At 40.4% G+C, this 18,972-nt stretch overlaps 1 protein-coding gene across 6 annotated transcripts in view; it reads right to left on the bottom strand.

Moving 5' to 3' along the window:
* GDPD5 (glycerophosphodiester phosphodiesterase domain containing 5) overlaps positions 1-18,674 on the bottom strand; it is a 65,668-nt gene extending 46,994 nt beyond the window's left edge. For 2 of the 6 annotated variants that reach the window (XM_085882818.1, XM_085882819.1), the window contains exons 1-4: positions 18,574-18,674; positions 16,499-16,617; positions 11,710-11,796; positions 9,099-9,202 (exon numbers count right to left, since the gene is read on the bottom strand). In XM_085882818.1, the coding sequence (XP_085738944.1) occupies positions 9,099-9,202; positions 11,710-11,796; positions 16,499-16,617; positions 18,574-18,673 (410 nt within the window). In that variant the 5' untranslated portion in view covers position 18,674. Of the gene's footprint in view, positions 1-9,098; positions 9,203-11,709; positions 11,797-16,498; positions 16,618-18,380 lie in introns of all 6 variants that reach the window. The other 4 variants (XM_085882820.1, XM_085882822.1, XM_085882823.1 and 1 more) reach the window with 3 other exon arrangements.
* Positions 18,675-18,972: the final 298 nt, after the last annotated feature.

The following is an 18,972-nucleotide window of genomic DNA, read 5'->3' as shown; positions in this document are numbered from 1 at the left end:
TGGTCTCTCTGATCAGTTTCCTCCTGCTTGGTCATCCAGTTTGGAGGGATGGCCTGATCTTGGCAAGGTCTTGGTGGTACCATACTATATGCCTTCCACTTCCGAATGATTGTCTTGAGTGTGCTCCATGGGATATTCAAGGCCTTTGAAACATTTTTATACCCATCCCCTGATCTGTGCCTGTCCACAACTTTATTCCGGAGATCAGTTGAAAGCTCCTTTGGTTCTCATGGTTGAGTCTTTGCTGTGAGATGCACTATCCAGCAGAGAAAACCTACAGAAACAGCTGATTTTATTCTGAAATGATCATAATCACTCCAATTTTAAACAGGTGGAGGGCAATTAACTTGGTGTGTGATTTTGACAGAGATTGTTTTCACCTTAGCTAATTTACAATTGCTATTGTAAGGGGGGTGGACACTTATCCAACCAAGATATTCTAGTTTTGTGTGTTTAATTAACTTCCTGAAATTTGTAGAATTTGTTTTCACTTGGAAGTTGTGGGTTGTGATGTGTAAATTAATGTGGAAAAAGTCTGATTTAATGCAATTTAATTCTAGGCTATAAGGCAACAAAAGGTGAAAAATTTGAAAAGGGGGGGGGTGTAGACTTTCTCAAGGGACTGCATATTTTAAATATTTACATACATGGTGTTAAAGAAAACTAAAAGACCGTGAAGAATAATTACAGGAAGCACTAAGACAGTCGCACATCACACAAATCAGTAAAGAATGTGGAATTCAAACATGAACCCTCTGAATGTCTAAACCAGTGGACATACAAAACATCCATTTGTTAATTCACTGACATCCTTTTCCAAGCTCATGGAAATCTTTAATAACTATTGCAGTGCAAAGCATTGATGAAGGAGGAAGAGATTGGGACCATACTCTGTGCAGAGCATTGGTGCTGATAAAGCAGTCTCCTTGGCTATTGGGCACAATCCTGGACGGGTCGCCACTGACACAGCATACCAGCATGCTGGCACTCATGTTGCCGACCTCAGAAGGATGACAGGCCGAGTTAACCCCACCTGGTATTAATTCAACAGGTGAGTGGGATTTCAACTCAGGACCCTAGGATCCAAAGCTAACCACCCGAACCATTAAGCCAACACCAGGCATATTGATGAAGTTTGGAGCACAAATAAGTACTTCCATCAAAACAGTGGAGTTGTGTTTTGGAGTGACTGGGAAGATTGAGGGTGGGTGAAGGAATTTAAGGGGGGGATGTTCCACTGACAATCATGTTTTTTAAGAACCTGCACGTGGACACTCCTCCAACAATCTTAACCAATCACTTGGACGTTGCAATATTCCTGACATTTGATTAATTATTCATTCCTTGGCACTTTGGCCAAACAAAATATTAACCATCCATCAGAGTTGTTTCATTCACAGGAAATTAATTAAACTGGTGAAAAGAAAGAACAAAAAATAAAACTCATTTTTAAAAGTATTTTCAAGTTATTTAAATTATTTTCAAGGTTACATTTCAATGTTCAAGATTCAAGCAATAAATGAAGAGTAAAGATAAAATTAAAATCTAATGGCACTGTGATTGCTGAAACTACAAAAGGTTAAATAAATAAATGTACTGGAAATAAATAAAGATAATTACACCAGACAAAGGTCACCTTTCTGCAAAGGTGTCCACAAGTGTTGTATCAAATATTTTGAATGGGAAATACAAGTTGAGCAAATCCTATTTTTTCTTTTTGATGAAATTGGGGGTCGTGGAAGAGTGCGACAACAGAGGGTAGCGGAGTGGGGGTTTTGGTGTTTGAAACATTTGAGAAGTGGTCTAGTGGTTTGGATATTGGTGAAAGGAATGAAAGGGGATGGGGTGGAAGTTGGGGGGGGATGGGGTGAATAACAAGCAGAAAGAGAAAATTTATGGTAAGAGGCCATCTCGATATTTCAAAAAGAAAATGAAAACTTTTCATTCCTTCACTTCCTCACCCATGACAGATAATTATCTTTGCCTGCCTTCTCTTTCCTCTGAATCGTTATTTCCCTCTCCACCTCATCAATTCACAAACATCCAAGTTTTACCCCATACCTTCCCATCTTTTTCCAAAATCATATTTTCAATTTGTCACCCTTTGTTTTTATGGATTATAAAAAAAATTAAAAAGTGGGGGGGAGGGTGGGGGAAGGTAAGAGAAGAACCAAATAAATCAATTGCGGGGGTTAGCGGACAATGGGTGGGAGGAGGAAATGTGGGGCCAAATATTTTGATACTCCACTGCCAATTTCCAGAAACGCTGTACCCAAAAATCCCATATCTCAGTTATTTTGACAAAACATCAGGCCTGGAGGGCTATGTGATGAGAGATCAAATTTTATGATAAAGCATGTGTCCCAGAAATAAAGGAGAAACATAAACAAAGCACAACAGTTTTAGTTGAATGTTTATGAGGGAATTGTGTGCGTGCACTTCCAGTGCTGCGATATTGAACTTCTGCAGGACCTGGGAATGGTTGGAAGGCTGAGTGAGTGCAGGGAGCTAGATTGGAGGAGGACCTTTCTGCAATGTGAAAGTTCCAGTTCAGGGTTTGCTACACATGTCGGGTGAATCTGCAGCTTCTGCATCCACCTCATCAAAGCTAAGTTTTCTGAACCAGATCGTCACATTTTTCTATTATATTTTGTCCACGTGTTCCTGTTTGTGTTTTCAGCCAACTGCTCCTGGACTCTGTGTCTTTTGTACCTGAGAAGGTAGAGAAGTTTCTGGCAACTCTTGACTCTGACTTTGCAACTGGACCGGAAGGCATCAGTTCATATGTCCTAAAATCCTGCTCTTTAACATTCTCTTTCTACCCTATTCACCTTATTATTAGCACCCATTGGAATTAGTCTGAAACGGGGGCTTGTGGATTTGGTCTCGATTTTCATGTCCTTGCATGCATGCGTCCGCCACAACGATTTCTCAGACATGCATTTACCGATCTTGTTCAAACTTGGCACACGGATAAGGAATGATGGCTTACATAAGCATGTCATTTTTTTTCGAAATCAGCTCCAAGATGACCGACTGGCGGCCATTTTATTGGAAAAAAAAGACGATCTTGAATACATCCTCAACCATTTCTCGGATAAGCATTTACCGATCTTGTTCAAACTTGGCACACAGATAATGAATGATGGCTAACATAAGCACGCCATTTTTTTTCGAGATCAGATCAAAGATGGATAACTGGCGGGTATTTTTGTTGCAAAAAAAAAAAAACCTAATGTTGAACACATCCTCAACCATTTATCAGACATGCATTTACCGATGTTGTTTCAACTTGGCATAAAGATAATAAATGGTGGCTTACATATGCACACCATTTTATTTTGAGATCAGATCCAAGGTGGCCAACGGGTGGCCATTTTGTTACTTAAATGCGTCGCTAACCATTTCTCAGACATGTTGTTGAGATTCCATTCAAATGGCCGCAACACAGCCTCTTTCTGGTGTTGCAATCATGTGTCCTCCAAGTGGTGATGGATGGAACTGAAATAGCTTCAAAAATAATGTTGATCGCGATAAAGAAGAATATTTTTTCGATATTAGAACAATGTTTAAAGCCACCCTACGTAAATCCTCGTTCACTACCAGATGAAATATAATATGATAATTCAAATTCTCAGCCTGAATATTCATAGATCGAATTGGGAGTTAATATAAATTCATGGATGTACTAACCTGAGAGAGGTAAAGTTATTAGGTATGCCTCAAACTGTATCGTGGTAGGGAAAATACAGTGGGATAAACAGCCTAAACAAAGTGAAATGAGCACCTGCTCACCCAGGACAATTTTTCAAAAAGTGAAAATAAGGTTTTCTGTACTTTGCATTGTTGATTCTGTGTTATAATACCGAAAGACGTGTATAACAAGCTATGTCTGTTCTTGACCGCGATATTGCAATTTTTTTGTGGAAATTACCCACATGCATGATCCCAGTTTGTTCAAACAAACAAAATGTCCCCAACCATTTTTGCACAGTACATGATGGCATACACATGCACCTCACATTATTTTGCGATTTGATCAAAGATGGCCGACTGGTAGACTGGCAACCATTTTAGGTATACAAAAATATGGGCTAGCCCTTTAACTCCAGACATCAAAATTACTAAAACAACGGGGTCGATGACATTTTATGTCTTTTTAACTTGTTTTCCCTCGGTCATGTTCCATGTGATTGATTGGAGGTCAGCCAACATCCTTGCATTACATAAAAAAGGTGCAAAATTGATCCCTTTAACTACAGATCTATCAACTTGCTACCAATCAGCAAGGTCATGAAATCCATCATCACAGTTGGCACAAAATCCTTCCTTTTCTCCAACGACCACATCTCAGATCATCAATTTGGATTCAGACCAGGTCACTCTACCTTGGACATGGTGCTTCTACTCTCCCAACACTCGATAGAGGCCCTCAATGTCAGACATGGGATCGGGGCAGTCTCTCGAGACATATCTAAAGATTTTGATAGCTGTTGCTCGCCAAATTCTCTTCCTATGGCATCAAAGGCCAACTCCACTCTGGGGTTACTGACTTTCACTACTCTCATGGCCATGTGGCTCTCAAAGCAATTCTTTAATCTATTTTCCCTGTCAAGACTGGAGTGCCCCAAGCCAATGTTCTAGGCCCCATCTCTGATCACCCCCCATCCTAAACCATGACCTTTTCTACCCCTGTTAACCTCCACCCCTCCCCCAAGACCATCTCCTTCCAAATTTCCAGCATTTTCCTTCCTAAGAGCTTGCTACTGTATCCATATGGACCATCTCCTGCCCTGATTCTTACCCAATGACTGTCTCCATCTTATATATTATTTCCGAGTTTGTGGTTTCGTGTCGCGCTATCTTCGACTTTGTTCTGCGCTCGAGTAACGTGATATTCGGCTTACATTATCTCAAAGACCATATGAGGTGCATGGTACAAAAAAAGTAAATAAAATGGTTCTGAAACAGTGAAATCGTATTCCACTTACTGCATTGAAGTAAAATTACTACTGATACTCTGCATCAGTTCCTTTCTCAAACACACCCACCCCAACATGTCGCGCAGAGCGCGGGTTATGCGAGTATATTTTGTCCTTGAGCCATGCTGTTGGTGTCCCCCCTCCTCCCTCACTTTCTGTTGTTCCTTTTGTTCTATTGCATCCTGATCCGTTATGTGTTCTATATCTTCCAAGAGCCTTGACTTTGTATGCAAAAAAGAAAACTGAACAGGCTTTGTGTTTCGGCCTCATCACGGGAGATTCTAATAATGTTGAGAGTTTTAGATTCCACAGAATCCAGCAGAGACAGACGTAATGCAAGGGCCTCAGTCCATAGGGGAGAGCAGTAACTCATTGAGCTGTGGGGAAAAAAAAATATTGTAGGGTGTAACTATTTCCCATGTATCCACCAATGACTTGCAACTCCAGATAATACCAAGTCTGTGTCTGACAATGGAGACCAGCTTTGTAATGTGGTCAGCCCAGAAGATATTACAGCTGATCGACAAGGAAGCCTAGAAGTTCAAGAGACTGAAACTCTTCCCGTGGTTGACCATGAAAATAGATAAGTGGATTAATCTGATGCTCCTTCCAGAGCGACAGGGTGAGATTAGGAGACCAACTCTTATTCGAGCAAAAAGTATGGTGGGATCTTAAAACGTAAAATTTCGTTGTGTAGGACCTTCTACTGCTGTTTATACAGGAAATAAAAATTCAAATTCTTCAGTTTTGGGGGGTATTTGAAGTATCGAGAGTCGACTGTACAAAATGTCGGCCCATGGAAGAACGAGGTGACGGATTATAGAAGGATAACATACTGAAAATGGAGTAGTCGGGAAACAATCGGACATAAGCAAATTGAGGAGAAAATGGGCAATAGAAGCAAGAGCTATCTAGTAAGCAAGATCTTGATGTAAAAGGCAGAGTTTCGGCAAACAAGTGCATAAGAAAATGAATGCTCGGGTGCATGCGAGCTTGTGTTATCCATGTTATCCTAATCGGCATGCCGGAAGGCATTAAATGCACGTTATTTAGATTAGGAGATTTCTCAGTCGGGTTATAATCGATGGCGGTACGAGATTCACTCACTTAGTTCCTTCTACATGTTGTTTCTTATTCATCCATTCAATGTCGGTACAAACAATAAAGCAATCTCCTCAACGAATGCTGATTTATCTTTCCAATTAACCTTTCATATGGTACGAATACGGGGCAGGCAATTCTCCACCTCATTTTAACTGCAAGCCAAGATCTTACGGGCAGGCCTCAGGCTTTTATTCACCAATCAAACCGTGAGAGGCACCTTGCCGAGACCAAGAGTCAAAACTGCAGTGTCAATATCAACAGACTCCCGAGACTCAAGGAAATGGGCTGGCGAGGAGAATAATTTATTCGGCACTTCATATTAATGACCAAATTTACAATGGACAACTTCGCAAATGTATGTCTTGTAACTTGTGTTTTTGGGGCTACAACAGGTTTGCAGACATCGCGGAGCAGAGCTTCTTGGCGGCTTTTATTAAAGGCTCTTTATAAATAGCAGGAATCATCTTCATTAGTGTATTTCCTCAGTAATGGTCTTTGTGGAATGGTCTTTGAAAACCTGAGTGGCTGAGTGGTGATTGATACATTTTGTAAAACTAAGATTACTTATGGCTTCTTCATACATTTTTTTCCATGAACGATTGATTGAAATGAAAAAAAATGCTCATTCCGCATGCCAGGCAATTCTGCGTGCCAACCATTATTCAAAGAAAGATGGAGGGATGGTTTCACATGATCATTTGTTGTGACCATCCCTACCTTTGCATATTCTTTGGAGGACTATCCCGACATCATTATTCTTTTTATTAATTTTCTATTGCGTGCATGTGTGTCTATATATACATATATTATACAAAGCTTGCCACCCACCTCTGTCTGTCTAGGAGTCAGTGTTATGTGCACTCCTAAACCACTAGACGGAATGAGATGAAACTCGATGGTTGTATTCGGGTTGTACCTGTGAATGTTTCTGATGGTATTTAAAAAAAAAAAAAACCTAGCCCTGTTTGTTTTGGCGTCAGTAGCGACACAAATTCTCTGTAAATCTCTATCAAGCAGCATCGCCGTCCCTGCTGGAAGTGAGTATTACAAGTCATAATCACACCAGAATATGCAATTTGGTGTCTGTCTGTCTGTCTGTCTGTGATGCATTCGGTCATTACTTATCCAATCTCAACCAAACTTACCAAGAGGACTTGGTTATACAATGGAGGTTGAAGCAACTTAACTTTCCCCCCTCCCACAGGGATGTTTTCCCCTTGGAAAAATGACATGTGAAGGTGTATAAATAGCTTCGCATGGCATTTCATGGGGCAAGCCTACCAGAAGTGAAAATTATTATAACCACAAACTATTAAATCAATTCTGTCCCATGTATGATTATCTTTTTAAACAAGTCACTACTATTGTTTAACACGACACTGAAAGAAGTTTGGAGGACACCCGATGTCTTTGAGGCATTTTTTGATTATCGCACACCAACAGACTAACCGATCAGATGCACCTCAACCAGGTCGGCTGCAATTATCTTGAGCTAATAATGGTACTTAAATGAGTCTTTCCGCATGAATGATGTATCCCATTGCCTGTCTGATTTTTCTAGCCATCAAGTTATACGTGGACTGTATTGGTATTGTTTATAACTTGTATCTTGGGGCCCCATATGTGATTTCTCCCAGGCATGGCTTCAAGTATGACAAGTGATATTGTCCCCCCTCCCCCCCTTCCCCGATACCATTATGGGCAAATTGTGACCTTTAGACCTTTATTTGATGCAGAACCCCATCCCTAATGGTTGCTTGCATTGTTTAATACTCGCCCGAGGAAAATGGAGAAAATTGGATGTATACATGACTGTATACCTACACACAGGCAGAGTCGTTGGTCCGCACACCTACTGGAAGTAAACAATCATTATAACCACAAATTAATCAGTCAATTCCATCCAATGATAATGGCATAATGACAATGACAGTAGCATAAATAATGACACTATTACAAAATAATATAAATAATAATAATAGTAATAATAACAAGGATAATAACATGGATTAGTCTAAAGCATCATCGGCGAAGTGAGTGCGAAAATGGGTAATTAAGGAGGAAAGGACTTTAAATACAAATGGAACTCAACCATGCACATGGACAAACACATGACCCCTCCTCCCCACCATGAATGCAAAATCTCTTCTGGTGAACATGCAGGCAAGATTGTTCTCACGCCCCTCCATATAACCCTTCAACCTTCTGTTGAGATAATCCCTTTGAGTGCATCGACATCATTTTCCTGTCTGGGTCACTTTTGCAATAACAATAAATAATAGCCAGGGTAAGACCTTTAAACGTGTTAGTGTGTGACTTTCGGCCACGTGGTGGTGTGAATGTTGGTGTTGGCATGCTGGTGTGTGGAGTGTTGATGTGTGGTGTAAAGCCACACAGAGAGCTTTACGTTGCTGCTTCTTGGGTTGATCATCCACAAAACATTTGCTTCATCATCCACACCAATCCAGCAAATGCCACCAAACACAACACGTAATGTTTCATACAATCATGAAATTTTGACATGATACACTATTCAATAATTAGATGCCATCATAGGTATATAATATTACTTTATTTTTACATTTCTATTGCAATTTCTTAACTTTATGTTAATTCTTCTGACCACCACTACCACCACCACCACCACCCAGCCATTGACTTGATAAAAGTAGACGATGCCACTGAATTTGAAGTAGACTTAGAGAGGACCCAAATAATTTGTCGGACTGGGTGAATAAGTAGATGCAGGAGTGGATAAATAGAGGGGGGAATGGGTAAAGGAGGAAGTGTGTGAAAAGGTACGGGAGAGTATATGGATGGGTGGAGGGAGGTCAGTGAAGAGATAGAGGAGTCGGTTTGCCAGAGTTATGGGAAAGAGCAATTAAGACATAAGGAAGGGATAGAGGAGTTAAGATAGAGGAGTTACACAATCCAAAATATCATGACATTCATGGGTCATTCAATAAAACTTGCACTCAAAGTAGCACAATCAAACCTGGCAGTCAACCTCACCAGTTAAATATGTCGTAGTCATTCCCAGCCTCGGCCCAGAAGTAGAGCCAGAAGACCGCAAAGGAAGATGCAGAAATGATGATGGCAAGCCACAGTCGTTCCCACTGCGTATACGAGCGAGTAAACCATCACTCAAGACCCACGAACCCCACCACAACACCATCATGTATCACGCTTGGAAATGTGTCCAATAGGACCGCTTTAAAATTTACCTACAAGGCCTGCAGTACGTCAACACTGGAGTCCATTCTACAAATATAGCTTTACAACATTGTGCCCTCTGGAGTACTGAAACCAAACATAAAACATGATCCCTCAGCAGGTAGCCAAATATGATGTCACAGTGGTGACGCAATCACTCCCTTCCCCCTCCACAAATAATATTGTGACTAGATGGCTACCATGCCAAAACTAAGCATGTATGAGTGGACAAACTAAAACTTCAAAATAGGCTGATCTCTTCAACACTTGTACACATCCATTTGACCATCAAGCTTACTCGAAACATCAATTCGTAAAAGTTACTAACAGAACACTACTCGAGTAGCTGAAAGCAAATGGCGAGAAAGTGTGAATTCTGGGATGAAGCATACGTTATATGGGTCGTGAACATTGTGATCTTGGGCGTGACAAAAATTATGAAAGCGAGATTAAATCATGTATGGAATGGAATATATGAGCAGACAAGCTGGGCAAAACTATTTCCAGCATTATGGGATGTTTTTTCAAGTAGATTATTAAAATGGGTGTTGAATGACCTACTTTCTGCTTGTGTAAGAAACTTCAGATATTATTTGCAAAATTTGTGATTATATGAGAGCTGAATCCAGGATCTTTAATTCCAGGACACCCCCGACACTCAATACTCCAATGTTCTTGAGGCATTATATACTTGGGTGTTAGTCCCCAAGTATACATTATATACTTGGGTGCAATTGGAATGATCCCAGGTATATAACGACAATGTATTATATATGCACGTAAGCCGTAAACATGTTTTTGCTACATGTATGTACTTTGGGTGATTACCTCTGCCACCGAAGGTGAAGGAGGTTATGTTTTCACCCCTCTCTGTCTGCTGTTTGTTTGGCTGTGCACAGGATATCTCAAAAAGTTGTGTACGGATTCGGATGAAACTTGGTGGACACGTTGGGTGTCTGACGAGGAAGAATCGATTCAATTTTGGTGAATATCCGGATTCGGATCCGGATATGGATACGAGAATCATTAAATTTTTTAAGTGATTCTTCTCCAGTGGGAGATTGGGCCAAAAACGATATATAGCATGATATTTCAAAAATGTAATGGGCACAATACGTTCCCGTGGATCAGGCATTACGTGGCGGAGGTATGTGCTCTACCGAGTGCCCTTCTAGTTTTTAATATGAAATAGGAAAAGCTTAGAAATGAATGAAATGCAGTGTGTTAGAAATTCTTCTTCATCTTGGATCTGATATTGGCTCGAGCATGCGTTAAAGCAAACTAATTTTTACCTCTAGTTTGTTATCCTCGTTGTCTTTATTGATTCTAGTCTACAAAATATATCAGGAAATGAAAATAGTTTTTCTTTTTCTTTTGCTGAATAGACCAAAACAAGGAGCGTTCGAGAGTTTCTTCTTCATTTGGGTTCCCTTATCGGCTCAAGTGTGCGTTAAATGCCAACAAATGTTTATCTCCCGAACATTCATTGGGACCGGAGGTGAACATGTTTTGGAAAACAATTCTTGCTCTCATTAAACTACCTTTTCACATGCAGTGTGAAGGTTAAGACAACAGTAAAGAGCAAGTCAAATACTCAAAAGCTTAAGCCCCAAATTACAAGCCTGGAAAAAAAAACAAAAAAAAAAAACCTTCACATGAAACGATGATGACAGCAAACAAAACGAGACCGAAGTCGATGTTGCGTCATCGCAGCTCTCCACGCTTCTCACCTAAAGCAAAGTTGAAAGATGGCAAATATTTCCACCAGGAATGACTCAATATCAAATTTTAAGTAACAAAAAAAAGAAGCTTGTTCCGACCCCTGTGGTCGCAAGTCCCCACCCAATGAGGCATGAACCAGGGGTCAAATCCAAATAAATAATTAGATATTTTATGCATCTCCCAATGTTAATTGCATATACAAAATTTCATGAAGAATGTTTTTTAATTTTCCACTTAATTGCATTTTTGCGGATTTCCCCTTTTCAGCCTGCCCCAGGGCTCCAGTGGGTGGTGCCCAAAATGACACTGCTCTTGCACCTTCTTGTCATATGGTGATCATAACTACCAAGTTTGGTGAATTTCTGTGCAACTTTTTAGGAGTCCGAGATAGCGTGACGGGCAGACGTACAGATGGACAGAGACTTTTACCTTGGTACATCTTGGTACATCCCCCCGCTTTTTTTTTTTTTTTTAAGCCCGATGACAACAAAACTCGAAACTCAATGCATTCACAAAATAAGGATAGTATATTGGGAGACCAAGAAAAATCAAACAAATAAGTGTGATAAGTGAAATGAGCACCGGTGCTTGGAGGTCATGGGGACACAGTGTGGTTGAAAGCATCAACAAAACAGGTAGTTATCTATCTCACACACAGACACACATACAAATTTGGGCAAAGACCCACTTGTAAAGGGTGAAAGTTATCAAGAAATATTTGGTGATTAAACAGGCCAGGTTGTTTACAGTTGGTGTGCAAATTCCTGGTGTGGCTCTGAAATACAAAGAAAAGGTCGAGAGGATTGAAGGTTAGGTCCTACAGATTTCCATAAGGTTTGTGAAACAAGCTACGGCATGGGCAAAATTAAAAACGAACAAGAAAGGGTCGAGTCATCGTCGCATCGGAGTATCGTATTGAGAACACAATGAACAAAAGCAGAAGAGAAGACGTTGAAAGTGTTGAAAATGCTGTGCCAAACCTGTTTGGGTGAGAGAAGCTTGGCAAGATTTATTCATTATCTCTGACTTTTTTTATACTACACTCAACATCAGAGGCATATTTGGCACAAGGTTATAAAGAAGCTAAAGAGGCAAGCAGCAGATGGATGGTTCAAAGCTTTGAGCGAAACAGTTATCAGTCGCCCTTATTGCAACATGAGTGAACCTGTGCCACGCAACGCCGAATGTTGCTGTGCACAGCAGGAGAGGAAAGATGCCAACAATGATGAGGGTGAGATGAAACCACAGAAACAATGCAAAGTTGATGGAGGAATAATACGAAATAAACGATCTCCACCTGTGCACAGTAGTATTCAGCATGTGTGGTGTGGTGAACATGAGAGAGAAAAGCTTTGGTGTAGCAGAGTTAAGCTCTTGTGATCGGCTTAAACAAGTACTACATTATTTCTGACAAATTTACATTATTGCTGAAGGAGCATTCACATGAATACAAATGTACACAAGTCAAAGAAAGAAAGAAAGAAAGAAAAATCTATTTTGGAGGAAAGCAAGTTGGTACATTTCCTTGGCCGTTAATGTGAGCGCGAGCAAGCACACAAAGGTGGGCCATGCCTGATCACTGGGCATAGCAAATCAAGACAAATTCGCACAAAGATCTTCGAGCACAGAAGGTTTTTTTTAAGCAGATGTTATATTGGGGTTTGCCAGTAGGGAGGGGCACAATTCAATGAACAATACGGTGGGAAGGTGCACCATCCGCCTTCGTCTTTGACATGGCGAGTGCAGATGGAATAGTACATATGGCCGTGGCAAACAACATACGCAAGAGAAGGACAAAATTATTTGGGAAATCTTTGATTTTGCAGATCATGTGCATAGCTCTTCGCTTGAATAGTTGTTTGTTTGTTTTTCTCCAGTTGAAACTAGAGAGGGAGATTCAATATGGTGCAGGCACGAGTGTTTCGGTTTGAGAAAAGCAAAAGAATCCAACACAAGGAAAGAGAGAACTTTTCAAGTTTGTCGCCAAAGTTAGGAACGGTCAAAATACAAGCTCCACAAGTTTGACCAGTTATACAAGCTCCCCAAATATTAAACAGCACACGGCTGTGGGGAGCCTGCTAAAGCTGTGGGTACGGCTGTGCTACTCATGCAATGTTAGGGCAGGAATTTCAATTTGTCCATGGTGCTGGTGATAGCTTGCCTACTCTTCATGAATCCATTAAGAGAACCATGGGATCTTTAGCTTCCACCAACTCATGCGAGCAAAACAGGACAACATCCCCCTCCAATTTAACATCCATTTGAGGACCAGCACCCATATTGATGCATCACCTGCATGGGAAACAAACAGATTGACAGTTTATAGCTGGGCCAAGATTAAAACCCAGGCTAGACAACTCAAGGGAAAGTGTGCGTACCTCTAGACCAGTGTTTCTCAAGGTGGGGCGTGGCAATATTTTGGTGGGGCATGAGGATTCAGAATTAATGAATCAATATATGATCGTTTTCATAGCTTTGCACTTTCAAATTTTCAAAAGTTTGAAGCTGCGACTGATGCCTCATAACGTCATAACTAAAAACTGCTTCACCATGCCCTTGTTAGCCAATCCGCCGGTAAGGCATGCCCTTGATCAATTCAACGCTGTTACGTCACTATGACTCGCTTTTCGTCAAAGGGAATTCCTTATATGTAGTATATGGTCGATTGTCACGAAACTGCACCTTTTAGGGTCCGGAGGACATCTGCACCAAATTAAGGCTATAATTATAAGTTTCTGTGGTCTTACAGAAAACATGTTGAGGGATCCATGGGAGAATCTGGGCACCTTAACTCCGAAAATTGAAATTTTCACAATGCATTTAAATTATGTCTGGTGACTGCTTGAAACCATGAGTATGCATCTAATTAATCACACCAAGAAGCAGTTACTTCTGTGTAATATATAACTGACCTATTATATATCAGTTTTTATCTATATACAATAAGTATGTGCTTGTGATTCAGTAATAAATGTGACTGAGAAACGGTTTTGTTTAAAAGTAGAACATAATTGCATTTTGTGTTATTAAAAATCAATTTGTTTTTATAAACATGACCTTATATCAGTTCTCACCATTACCGGGGCAGTTCAGTGTTCATAAATAAATACATCTTAGGCTATCTGGAAGAGTCTGGGTGGTCAAGTAAGGTATGACTTGTGCACACAGGACATCAATATTTAAAGTGGAAGTAGATATATTAATGCATATTCATGGTTTCATTTAGATTTATATTGGTTATTTTCTCTGTAAAATAGAGTAACTTAGAATTGAGAATACTGATCCACCATAACATATTGCAAGGTATTTATATGCTTATCCAACACTCTATCCTCTCTACTTAGAAGGTGTATGTGGCAAATGAGTAAACAAATTTTTTTCATTAATACATTAAGGATGTGGGGAGTTTCATGGTTTCAAATCCATGGTTTCAGATCCATGGTTTCAAATTTAATGATAAATGATTGACACAAATGTTCCTGAAATAACAAACATTTAATTTGAGGCATGTAAAATCATGAAATACAAGCACAAATACCACATCTGTGTGGGAAGGCCTTAGTATCTTGAAATAATGAACATATGCTCTGAAGAAATGATGCATACTCATGGTTTCGTGCATATGCATGGTTTCAGGTTAGGCAGAAATTGCAATAAATGGAAGGGTGATGCATCCACAGATTTGGAATTAAGCATATATTAAGGGTGATGTATTACCCTTATGGTAACTTAATATCTCTTACTAATGTTTTAATCCCTGGACACAGTGAATAATCAAAAGGCATACTCATGGCTTCAGTAGAAACTGCCCCAAATCAGGTTTATCTCACAATTTATTTTATTATCAAGTATTTCTATTCAAAACATGGTTTATGCAAATTGCCTTAACTATTTTGCAAAGTTCACTGTGATAGAACTGTTTTATAGGTATATTCTTTGTAGGATTAGTGCACAGAAAAGAGTGCATACTCATGGTTTCACATAAATTCCCCATCATAAAAATGTTTGCCAAAATTTAGGGTCTATACCAAACATATTCATGTTTGTGTCAACATAAACACACATATATGGCATCATAATTAAATTCTATTTGGATGCCCAACATACCCTGATGCACTTATAAAATGCAATTTATAATAATTATTGCAAAAAAAAATTTAAATACCGAAAATATGATACATTATTACTCCTAGTTTTCAGAGTGTTCATCAAAAACATATAAAACTAGGTATTCCCTGAAAGGTGTGATCAAAACGTATACATACAGCATATATGTTATTATAACTAATATATTAAGAGCAGTAGAGCCCCAAAACCTGTTTGATGCAGTTTCGTGACAATCGACCATATACTGTAATGTCTCCAATCATGGTGGCGCGTACAATTTTTTTGAAAATCAAAGTGGGGCGTGGGATAAAAAAAGGTTGAGAAACACTGCTCTCGTCTATCCTGCAAGCCCCATAAATGATGATGCTGTTGAACAATGATGGACTCTTTTTGCTAACTGTGGCACTGGTGATAAAAAGCACTTAAAAATATGATTAAAAAAATGATAAAAAAAGGAAAGTAGCCGGATATGCTCAATGCAATATAGATCTGTAAATCACGTAACAACGTAATCAAAGGTGTTTTGACACTTTACTGAAAAGGACGTGTCATCAACTGTGCCAAACATGCTTCTTACAATCACCTCTAATCTGGCAGTCTGATGCAGAGGTAGTGCACCTGAGCGGTCTCATCAGAGTTTGATTCCCGACCCGATTATAAACTGTCAGATTGGAGCTTTGCAGGGAGAGTGTTTCCTTGCAAAGAGCAACATCCCTCAACATTTACTTTAAGTAGGGTGTCCAGTATGTTGGTGCGAGTTGGTGCATGTTAAAGATCCTGAAAAAATTGCAAATGCCTGCCACCGTCTGTCAAATTCCAGGCCTGAGCAGCCAGTTCATGAAAGACTTGGGCCAAAAACCTTCCCCAATCAAACCACGAGAAGATGGTAATAATTAGGGCTGTTACAGAAGTAGTACTCGTAGTCGTCGATCTTGGGATTGATATGTGGAGGAATAAACACCTAAAACCTGCTTCAACATGTACATCAAACAAGGTCAAATAATTAGCGTAACCTTCCATTGCAGTAAGTCAGAATAACGAGATAAAACCGCTACATTGTCGAGCGACTGATGCCATCATTTCCAGGGAAGTTCATACAACCAACATGGCGGTGTGCACAGCATTATGGAATGGAAATGCAGAGATATCTCACACCTGGAGGTAGGAGCCATAATTATTGTCGACTGCATGAAGCAAACTCAAAACGAATGTTTGTACCGACGCAAAGACCCATTAAATTGTTTAAAATTTCATGTGTGACATGCATCAACACATCAAAAAAATCGTTTGAATGTTGCACTTATGTCTGTACGACCATGTTCAGATTCAAATTCATGCAAACAAGTCTTCAATCATGTATGGATGTGCACCTTCGTGCTGCGGTCATTAGATCGCTGGTAGCGTTTCCATCGGCAACCCAAAAAGCCTGCAATGCAGGAGAGCAACACCTGAGGTTTGTAGTACTGCAGGGGATGGTGACGCACCATGTCTGTGGGAGATTTTTTAAAATAATAAAAATTAAAGAAAAGAAATGGAACACATGCATACATATATTGGACTCATCATGATGTACCCCATTCCACAATCAATCATACATTTATCCACTTGTTATTCCATCATTATGATAAATGACTAGATTGAATGTGAGTCATATAATGGTTGGTCAATAAAAGTTTGCAAACCATACAAGATCAAAGGAAATAATTCCTGCCCTAATTACTGCTGGGAAGGCAATGGCAAACACTCAGTATAACCCTTGCCAAGAAACTGGTTCAGCAGCTCGATATATATATATATATATATATATATATATATATATATATATATATATATATATATATATATATATATATATATATATATATATATATATATATATATATCGATGCTCTTCCAGGCAAGAAAGCAACATAAAACAACCAAGACAAAGAGCTGATAATCTCGGTCCCCCACATTTTGGTTGGTATAAAGAATATATCTGTCATGTGAAAGCTAAATCTTGAACTTTTTTTTAATTTTTAATCGCGTACACAAGCCAAGTACCAAGATGGTTGCCATGGCAACATAATTCAGCCAATCGCAGCCATTATCTAATCGGGTTGAGATAATGTCATGGGGAATAGAAATATATAATATGAAAGCCAAACGTTCGACAGTTTTTGAAATATCATGTTCACAAAAGTACATGGACGGATGATCGGTCGATCAGACGGACAGAGCTCATTTCAACGTCCCCCGTCCCTCCGACCTTGTCTCAATCCTTGTCAGAGTATGGACAAGGTCAGAGGGACGGGGGACAAAAATGATGAGAGACATAATTGGGTTTTGTTATATATATATATATATATATATATATATATATATATATATATATATATATATATATATATATATATATATATATATATATCCATGAAGAAATCAATATTGCACTTCAATAAGCCCTTTGATAGTCAAATACAACTACAATCCCGTTCTTGGTCACAATCATTGTTGATTGGGATGAAATGAACCGACGGGACGTTGGTCTTGCGGTGAGCAGCCCCGAATGCACATGATGAAAGCATCTCGGTGCTGATCTATTCTGCAAAGAGCTAAAAATACCTGCAGGAGGACAGCAGCTCAGGGTTTAAGCTTCTGCACAAAAAAATAAATACAAGGCAAGGAAGACCAGGTAACTTAAGCCAAACACGTACATATGGTGGACATGAACACATGGTTCCATGGGGTGCACCATCAAGATGTCAAGTTCAATGCGGTTAAACCTGTGGTTCGAGATCACCACTGTAAATACGATTACAAAATTGTTAGCACAATTATTATGATTACATCAAATTCAAATTCAAATTGGCCGAATTTTGTTTGTATTATTTATTTGGTGCAAGTTTAACAACCTCGTTTCATTAACCTTCCTGGTCTATAACCGCTACACGGTCGATCAATTGCTCGTCAGCAATGACATATTTATGATTATTCATGACATTATTCGTGCCGCTATTGTTATCATGATCCGAAACATCGGGCCCATTATTACAGTATCACCATAAATAGTAGGCCCGATCGGGACACTGCACAACGAAGAATGGAACACGGACACGAGGACAAGAGAGAGAGAGAGACAGTGGGCGAGGCGAAATACACGTGGGGAAACAGGTCATGTGACGCAGCTTCGGACAACAACGGCGTTTGGTGGAACGTCCGACGATCTGAGCCCTGTCCGAGACTCGTAAATAAACGTTCGTCATCACTTACTCGAGGCGCTGTCCGTGCAAGTTGCGCAAACGCTCTCCACGTGTCTGACTGGATCTGTTTGTCTGACTAGGACTGGTATCTCTTGCTGTACCTGTCTGTCTGTCTGTCTGTCTACACCTCTTTTCCGGCTGTCGATGTGCTTCCCTCCCTTGGTCTTTCTTGCCCAGTTCTATTCACTGCCGCTTCGACTCACCGTGCTCCTCCCGCTCACCGTGCTCCTCCCGCTCACCGTGCGCCGCCCTTCCCCGTGCTCCTCCTCCAGCCCCATGCTCCTCCTCCAGCCCCATGCTCATCCTCCATCCCCATGCTCCTCCCCCAGCCCCATGCTCCTCCTCCATCCCCATGCTCCTCCTCCATCCCCATGCTCCTCCTCCATCCCCATGCTCCTCCTCCATCCCCATGCTCCTCCTCCATCCCCATGCTCCTCCTCCATCCCCATGCTCCTCCTCCATCCCCATGCTCCTCCCCCAGCCCCATGCTCCTCCTCCATCCCCATGCTCCTCCCCCAGCCCCATGCTCCTCCCCCAGCCCCATGCTCCTCCCCCATCCCCATGCTCCTCCTCCATCCCCATGCTCCTCCCCCATCCCCATG

This window comes from Eptatretus burgeri, chromosome 5 (assembly GCF_056783735.1).
Source record: "Eptatretus burgeri isolate ZD-2024b chromosome 5, Ebu_testis_v1, whole genome shotgun sequence".
In the NCBI taxonomy this organism is placed as follows: domain Eukaryota; kingdom Metazoa; phylum Chordata; class Myxini; order Myxiniformes; family Myxinidae; genus Eptatretus; species Eptatretus burgeri.
Note: the sequence above shows the minus strand (reverse complement) of the source record. Positions and strands in the feature narration are given on the sequence as shown.